The 8,300-nt window shown below is 41.0% G+C and overlaps 2 protein-coding genes across 2 annotated transcripts; one reads left to right on the forward strand and one right to left on the reverse strand.

The window, feature by feature from the left end:
- Nucleotides 1–2,648: 2,648 nt before the first annotated feature.
- On the forward strand, nucleotides 2,649–3,346 carry LOC133784694 (AT-hook motif nuclear-localized protein 23-like). The gene is made up of 2 exons (XM_062223981.1): nucleotides 2,649–2,654; nucleotides 2,753–3,346. Exons 1-2 carry the CDS (start codon nucleotides 2,649–2,651, stop codon nucleotides 3,344–3,346), a joined length of 600 nt encoding a protein of 199 aa, XP_062079965.1.
- Nucleotides 3,347–3,966: 620 nt separating this feature from the next.
- Nucleotides 3,967–5,660, reverse strand: LOC133781653 (putative UDP-glucose flavonoid 3-O-glucosyltransferase 3). Its single transcript, XM_062220708.1, has one exon. The coding sequence runs from the start codon at nucleotides 5,506–5,508 to the stop codon at nucleotides 4,048–4,050; it is 1,461 nt and encodes a 486-aa protein (XP_062076692.1). The 5' UTR covers nucleotides 5,509–5,660; the 3' UTR covers nucleotides 3,967–4,047.
- Nucleotides 5,661–8,300: the final 2,640 nt, after the last annotated feature.

Raw genomic sequence — 8,300 nt, forward strand, 5'->3', positions numbered from 1 at the left:
ATTGTATAGAATTCGAAACTCTCTAACGCAGATTTTGCCTTTTCCAAATAAGCTTTCATTCTCGTGCCGCGAGCCTGATATTCTCCCAAGATTTGATTAACCACGAGCTGGGAATCACTGTAGCAATGTATAGCTTTAGCTTTGAGCTCGTTAGCTATACAAAGTCCCGCGAGTAAAGCCTCGTATTCGGCCTCGTTATTCGATGCTTTAAAGTCAAATCTTAAGGCGGAATGAAATCTGCTTCCTGTGGGGTAACCAAAATGACCCCTGCCCCTGCTCCATTTTCATTTGACGAGCCGTCGACGTAGAGTTTCCACAGCTCGTGGGCCGTGGTTATTACCTCGTCGTCGGCTATACCCGTACATTCCACTATAAAGTCTGCCAATGCCTGTGCTTTAATGGTCGTTCTCGGGTGGTAGGTGATCTCGAACTGTCCGAGCTCAACAGCCCATTTAAGAAGTCGACCTGAAGCTTCTGGTTTAGATAGGACTTGTCTATGTGGTTGATCAGTCAGCACATGGATGGGATGTGCCTGAAAATAGGGGCGGAGCTTTCGAGATGAATGAATTAGACTGAGCGCGAGTTTTTCCATCAATGGATGTCTTGACTCTGCCCCCAGTAATCTTTTACTGATGTAGTAAATGGGTCTCTGCACCCTCTCTTCTTCTCGGACGAGCACTGCGCTTTATTGCGTGTTCGGTAGTTGAAAGGTATAGGTACAATATTTCTCCCGTTTCAGGTTTTGACAGGATGGGTGGTTCCGCAAGGTGTTTTTTGAGCTCCTGAAAGGCCAGCTCGCATTCCTCCGTCCATTCAAACTTCTTACCTCCTCTCAATAAGTTGAAAAATGGAAGACCACGATCTGTAGATTTCGAGATGAATCTGCTTAGGGCCGCCATCCTGCCAGTCAGACTTTGGACATCCTTATGCCTTCGAGGTGAGGGCATATCAATTATGGCCTTGATCTTGTCAGGGTTAGCCTCGATTCCACGAGAGTTTACAATAAAGCCCAGAAACTTTCCCGAAGATACCCCAAAAGTGCACTTCTGAGGATTTAGCTTCATGTTATACTTCTTGAGCACGCCGAAGCATTCTTCGAGGTCATCAACATGGTTCTTGTTAAGTTGAGACTTGACAAGCATGTCATCAACATAAACCTCCATGTTGTTCCCGATTTGTTTCGAGAACATCATGTTTACGAGCCGCTGGTATGTGGCTCCAGCATTCTTGAGCCCGAATGGCATGACATTATAACAATATAGCCCTTTATCCGTGATGAAGCTCATATGTTCTTGGTCTGGGGCGTGCATGGGAATCTGGTTATATACAGAATCGACATCCATGAACAACATCAGGCCATGCCCCGCTGTGGCATCCACGAGCTGGTCAATCCTTAGTAACGGAAAACAATCTTTTGGGCAAGCTTTGTTGAGATCTGAGTAGTCAATACAGGTTCTCCACGTCCCATTGGGCTTTGGGACCAACACCGGATTGGCTACCCATTCAGGGTAAAAGGTGTCCCTAATGAAATGGTTTGCCTTTAACCTGTCAACCTCCTCCTGCGAGATGAGGCCCTCCCGAGATGGTTATTACGTCCTCTCCATCTATCGGGGGGGGGGGGGGGGGGTTATCCTCTTCCCGAGATCGAGAGTTATTATTTTGTGTCGTCAGAGGCGCGGCTACTCTCTGGTTTGCGGCCGTCTGACCAGTATTTTGGTTTTTGACATACTGCCAGAAGTAACCTCTCGAGATCAACCCTTCGATCTCATCATTTAGTTTTCGACATTCGTCAGTTGTGTGCTCGGTCTCTCTGTGGAGCCGGCAATACTTACTGGAATCCCTCTTGGATTTTTGATTTCTCATTGGGTCCGGACGCCTGAAGGGGACCTGGTTTTCATTAGCCAGGTATATGTTTTCCCGAGACTCGTTGAGCTCGGTGTGCACTTTATACACGGAGAAATACCTCTCTCCTTTCTTTTTCTTTCCTCCCTCAGCTTCGGGATTACTTCCTTCGTTCTTTTTCCTCTTGGATGGGTTCTCCGAGGCAGGCTTTGATGCCGCTGGGTCCGCCGATGTTAAGGCAGAGTTGATGTTTATCGTTTTATTTTCGGACTGGGAGGTCGCTTTGAGCGTCGACCTCGCTTCCTCTTCATTGACAAACCTTTGCGCTCGTCTGTTAAACTCGGTTATCGATCTTACCGGTTTCCCTTGCATATCTTCCCAAAGGGCACTTCCCGGTAATACGCCAGCTCGGATAGCCATGAGGTGTCCACTGTCATCCACATCCTGAGCTCGGGCTACTTCCAGATTAAATCTTGTCAAGTAACTCTTCAATGTTTCACCCGGTTGCTGCCGGACGTTAGTTAAGGTGGACGCTTCTGGTCTGACCCCTACCATTGCTCTGAACTGCTTCTTAAAGTCTTTGGACAACTGCTCCCATGAGGTTATCGAGTGTCTCTTGTACTTTTCGAACCAACTTTTGGCAGGACCTGCCAATGATGTTGGAAACAACATGCACCTGAGCTCGTAACCCACGTTACTGACTCCGGCTGTAGCTTGTATGGTCCCTATATATATATATTTTTATATATATATAAATAATAACTGATGCATTACAAAGCTTTATCATGAAGCCATTTGTTTAGAAAATGATGGTTAAGATACGTGCTTTTTTTTTTTTCCCTTTTTTCGAATTGTATTTTCAAAATTGATATCCTTGTATTAGTTTTCCATTTCATGTCAACCACAACAGTCACTCAACGTCGATGACAATGACGATGACGACGACAACAACAACTTTGAACCCCACTCAAGTGGGGGCTTTGATCTCATCTCGGGTCATCATCAAAACTCCGATGATATGACCTCACGCTGCCCCAGAGGCCGACCACCTAGCTCGATGAACAAGCCAAAGTCATCGATGATCATCACACGAGAGAGCGCAAACACTCTCCAGGCCCACATCTTGGAGGTCGGAAGCTGCTGCAACGTCTTTGACTTTGTCGCCACCTATGCCTGGAAGCGGCAGCGTGGGATTTGTCTCCTCAGCGGAAGCGGCACCGTCACCAACATCACGTTTCGGCAGCTCGCCGCAGCTGGAGTCGTGGTGACCCTCCACGGAAGGTTCGAGATAATTTCCCTTTCAGGATCGTTCTTGCCCTCGCCTGCGCCACCGGGCGCCACCAGCCTCACTGTATTTTTGGCCGGTGGACAAGGTCAGGTGGTTGGTGGGAATGTTGTTGGAGCCTTAATTGCAGCCGGTCCGGCCATTGTGATAGCTTCCTCTTTCACGAACGTGGCATATGACTCATTTTTTGTTACATTTTACTCATTTCATGTTACGTAATATATCATTTTAATTACATAGCTGCAGATAAAAATTTACGTAGCTAATATTGTAAATAAGTTTCAACTTCATACTAAAATGACCATACAACCCCAACTCATTATTTTTTGGGACTGACATTTACAGTTATATCCCTTACTTTTCACAGTCAGACCAGCACAATTTTCACATTCGGTTTACATAACTGATTCAACAGGTATAAAGTTTAAAAAAGAAAAACATCAAAATTGTTCATAGCATGACACTTGACAAAAAATTTTGGGTCCCACTTGTTGGACTAAGTCCCGTGAGGGACTAAAGAATTTTCCTATATTTATATATAGTATCAACTGGCCGGAGATGATGAAGATGATATACTTTGATCATTTATTATGATGATGGGACTACACAATTGTCGGTGCAGCTGGAATGGAGATGATATAAGTGAGTATTCTTTTTGATATTTATTATGTTGATATAACCAATATCAATCACATCACATATATTTCTTTTAAAAAAATTGCATAACAAGTAAAATATTATTACAAATCTAAATAATTTGCCAAGTTTTTTATATGTTAAAACAGTATCAAAATTTTTTCTTCAAAAACTCATACATTGAAAAGAACTTGCACTATAAATTGTTTCTACAAATAAAACTTTGATTAAAGATACAAAGTCGTGTTTTATTATTCAATAGCTACAGTACAAAAATAAATAATTTAAGATATATTAAGAATCACATCGTCTATAAAACGAGACAACGAAGAGTATGAGGACCCACCTTCCATTAAGGTTTTCCGACCCTTCTCACTCATTTCCTTCACTCTCTTCCTAATATCATTGTCAGACTCCATCACCTTTCGAATCCCAACCTCAATTTCTTCAGCTTTCACCATCACAACATCACCAGAAACGTTCAAACCACTCCGGTAGTCCAATTTAATCTCCACCGCTAATCTGAATTCCTTCACTAGCTCGAAAGCGTTGAGTTGTTGCTCGGCATACACAGGCCACGTCGCCATTGGTACCCCATACCACAAGCTCTCTAGGATTGAGTTCCAACCACAATGGGAGACGAACCCTCCAACTGAGGAGTGAGCCAGCACAGTCATCTGTGGAGCCCACCCTATGACCTTTCCAATCTCAGCCGTTCGATCAAGAAACCCCTCCGGAAGAGCTTCATTGAAATCCGTGTACTCTTCTGGCTCAGTTGACTGACCACCTTGCTTCCTTAAGGACCACAGAAACCGAACCCCACATAGCTCTAATCCCATGGCTATCTCTTTCACTTGCTCCCCATTGAAGTTTCCCCTGCTCCCGAAGCACAGGAACACTACTGACGATGGAGGTTGCATATCTAACCACGTCACGATTTCGGTTTCTTTCTGGCCTTGGCTAGGGTTAGGGCTTATTATGGGTCCCACTGGGTAGATTGGTGGGATCGAGTTATCTTTAGTTAAGGAATCAATGATGGTGTACTCTAACTCCATAAACGTATTTACCAAAATACCGTTGAGTTTTGTCGCATTTCTGTGTTGACTGAAAGCGAAGGGGCACAACACCTTGTCCAGTAACACATCGGGGAAGACCTTGACCGGAACCGTGTTTAGGAAACCCTTAACGACAAGCTCTGCATCAGGCTCATCTTTATATTCGGTAATATCTTTGTTTTGGTCGGTACTTAGGTTTTCGAGATGAGAAACGAGTCGGAGATAGCCGGCCCCACACGTGAAAAACATGTAGGTTGGGATCCCAAACTCGCAGATAACGTCAACCAATGTGGTGCAGAACATGTCGACGACGATACCGGCCAGCGTTGGCGAGTCGGGTTGGCCCGGGAAAGACTCAGTGAGGATCTTGACGGCGTTTCGAACGTGGGGTTTGATATTTTCAAAGAATGAAGTGATCAACTGTATGGGATCAGAACTGGTGCGGTCAACGTTCTGAGCTTCCGATAGTTTGATGAACTTGATGCGTTCGACGGAGATGGAGGCTATGAGAGATTGCACGTAGGATTGGCTGGTGGGCTCGGATCCTGGGAATTTCATGATGAGGATTGAGATGGAGAGACGCTGATCTCGAGCAACAAGAATCTTTGCCATCTCCAATAATGGGACGATGTGGCCTATATCTGGAAAAGGAATGAAAACTAGCTCTCCTTTCTTCATTTTCCTATCCATTAATTCTCTTCTCTCTTTTGTTATTATGATTTGTTAAACTCAATGAGTGATGGGGCTATATAGATGGGAATATATGTACTGCACAAAAGTTACAGCAAGGCATGTACATGGGACCATGAAATGAGCTGTGACATCCTCATATAAGACAAACTGAAAACTGGTAAGCGATTATGATTTATGGATTGGATAACTTTAAGTCCATACCATCTACATCAATGTGCATGGTTAGCCTGATCAGAGCCCTTTTTCTTTTGTTGCCGAAGTTCATAGCAGCTGCAATTCATAATTTTTCCCAACTTTTTTTATTTGAAAAAAAAATGGTAGAAAATGAAAGGAAACAAAACCCAAATGAATACTGATATGGGAGTTTCCATACTTTTTTGTGCGCTCAGATTATCCTAAAACATTTTCAATTAACTTAATACAAAATCATTAGCATATTTAGAAAATGGGCAAAGATCAACCCAGACAATGTGAGGAATTCGATATGAAATTATATAAATAAATAAAAAACCCAGATAAAAGAAGAACAATGAACTGGTAAAGCATATATAAAAGCAAAAATGCTGAACATATACTTTTACCAACGTTTCCATATTTTATTATTATTTTTTTTTTTTGCAGTAAGGTTTCCATATTATTTCAATATATAATGGCACAAAAGCAATAAAATACCAGCCAGTTACTCCTCATTTTGTTTGTAGAAATGGTAGCCATTGGATTAAAAAAAAGCTTTAATCCAATGGATGTTAAATTCCCTATTACATTATTATTATTATTATTAACTACTTATATTGGGCTATCATCCCACAAGAGGTGGGGCCACCTATGAACCATTTGTCGCATATTATGAATTTTGGAGAGTTCTTGAATAAGGTTTGGTGCAACCTTTTGATTTTTTTTATTATTATTAAAAGTAAGAGTATGCATGTATACCAAAGAAGTTAGGACGTATTTATGAATTTAGCTAGTATTTGTAAGAATTTGTTTATTCTGAAGTAATTAAGTGAATTGTTGTGTATCAGGAATGAAAGAAAATGTATTAAGGCCAGTTTAGTATTCTAACTATCCGAGTACTAGGCCGTGGCAGATTTGTAATATTCATATTTTGGGTGGTTAAAGGTCAAACTTTGATCCTTGTAAGAAAATATTCTTTATAAATGATTATTTAGTTTATATTAAATAGTACTATAATTACAAGTTAAAATAATAGAATAACTCCTATAATTATATATAAAAATATTAGTAATAAAAACATGATCATTTATCAATATATATAGAACAATAATATCCCTATTGTTATGTAGTGACCAAACAGTTAAATTTAATAAGTCATCATCACCCAAAATAATACTTAGCATCCACCATTCCTCATTCCTAACTATTACATAGTTAAATCAGATATACCGATCATTGGGTTCCAAATCAAATACATATGAAATGTTCAAAAGATAAGACAATGGAACTAAATAGAACTAGGCTAAACACATTGGCTCCATCATTAATTCACCTTATCCACAATCACGTCACTAGGCTCCTGGAATAGGAGATATATAGGGGTGAGCTTATAAAGCCCAGTAGGAAAGCAACTAATATCATAGGACCCAAAAAGTTTGATAAAAACCTTTACATGGTTAGCTTTGAAAACAAAAGATATATCGTCATGTATAAACCAAAATAGAGATAAACTTCAAATAATCATAAGAGCATAGCTACAAGTGCACATCACACCGTCCACCTGATCCCTAGTTCCCGTTACCCACCATAGAAAAATCGACATCCTAAATCAGGTAGCCGGACCTAATAACCACCACAAGGGGGAGGCTCAGAACATTTCCTGTATATAGATGCTAGGTCTTTACACCTATAGGTGAGTGGACACCTGATCAACCTATGATGGCACAGGGACTAGGTCGTGAAACAACAATATGCACAAATCATGATCACTATGGCTCTTATATATCGGTATAACCAAATGCAGGTAAAAATGAAAAGAAATAAACATATTCCCTTTATATTTTAGAAAATTGGGCAACATAACAGCTGCATTTGAATAAAACCCAAAAATCATAACCTGCATAAATTAGTGAACAAAACTATATTTGGCACTCAGTTCCCTCAGAACAGATCAGAAAACATGCAGATTAAGCTTTCAATTTTTCAAACATTTTATAAATATAAAAATTAGAATATATTTAATGCAATTAAATACAAGTAAAATAAGTTCAATAGTCAAGTTGAGTCCCTACCTCCTTAGAATTTTCAATCCGAGCCCAAAGCGACGCTCCTAAGCTTAACGATGATCCTAGAGTGATTTAGTCCAATTTTAATATCACGCTTTTCCTACGTGCACCAAATGAGCAAATGATTACCATCATTTCATTCCCTATTTAAAATCATGTCCAACGACAGATAATATGACCATATTTAAAATTTCAAGTTCTGAAACCTCACCCAAGCGGTGCACAGTAGCGGTTGGTGGCGGCAGTGAGCGGTGTACCGGAAACGTCGACGAATATATCCATGGCATATATCAAAATGATCCCCTCAATGAGTACATCAAAAATATGCAACTCATTAGCCCAAACACCCGCCGGTGTCACCAGAAAACTCTTCCAAAGGGGCGGAGATACCCAAAATCTCGCTGGAGAAAAAAAACAAGTTGAATGGAATGATTTAGTGGGTTTTGTTCCTCTTTCCAAGCTGGTTCTAAAGGTACCACCCACTCTTCGAGGGGTGGTCGGAGTTGGCCGGAAAACACAGTCAAAGTTGACGGACCAAAACTTTGACGG

This window comes from Humulus lupulus, chromosome 6 (assembly GCF_963169125.1).
Source record: "Humulus lupulus chromosome 6, drHumLupu1.1, whole genome shotgun sequence".
Classification (NCBI taxonomy): domain Eukaryota; kingdom Viridiplantae; phylum Streptophyta; class Magnoliopsida; order Rosales; family Cannabaceae; genus Humulus; species Humulus lupulus.

Coding starts and splice junctions, on each gene's coding strand:
- LOC133781653 (XM_062220708.1), bottom strand. CDS start 5,508: ATGGATAGGAAAATGAAGAAAGGAGAGCTAGTTTTCATTCCTTTTCCA.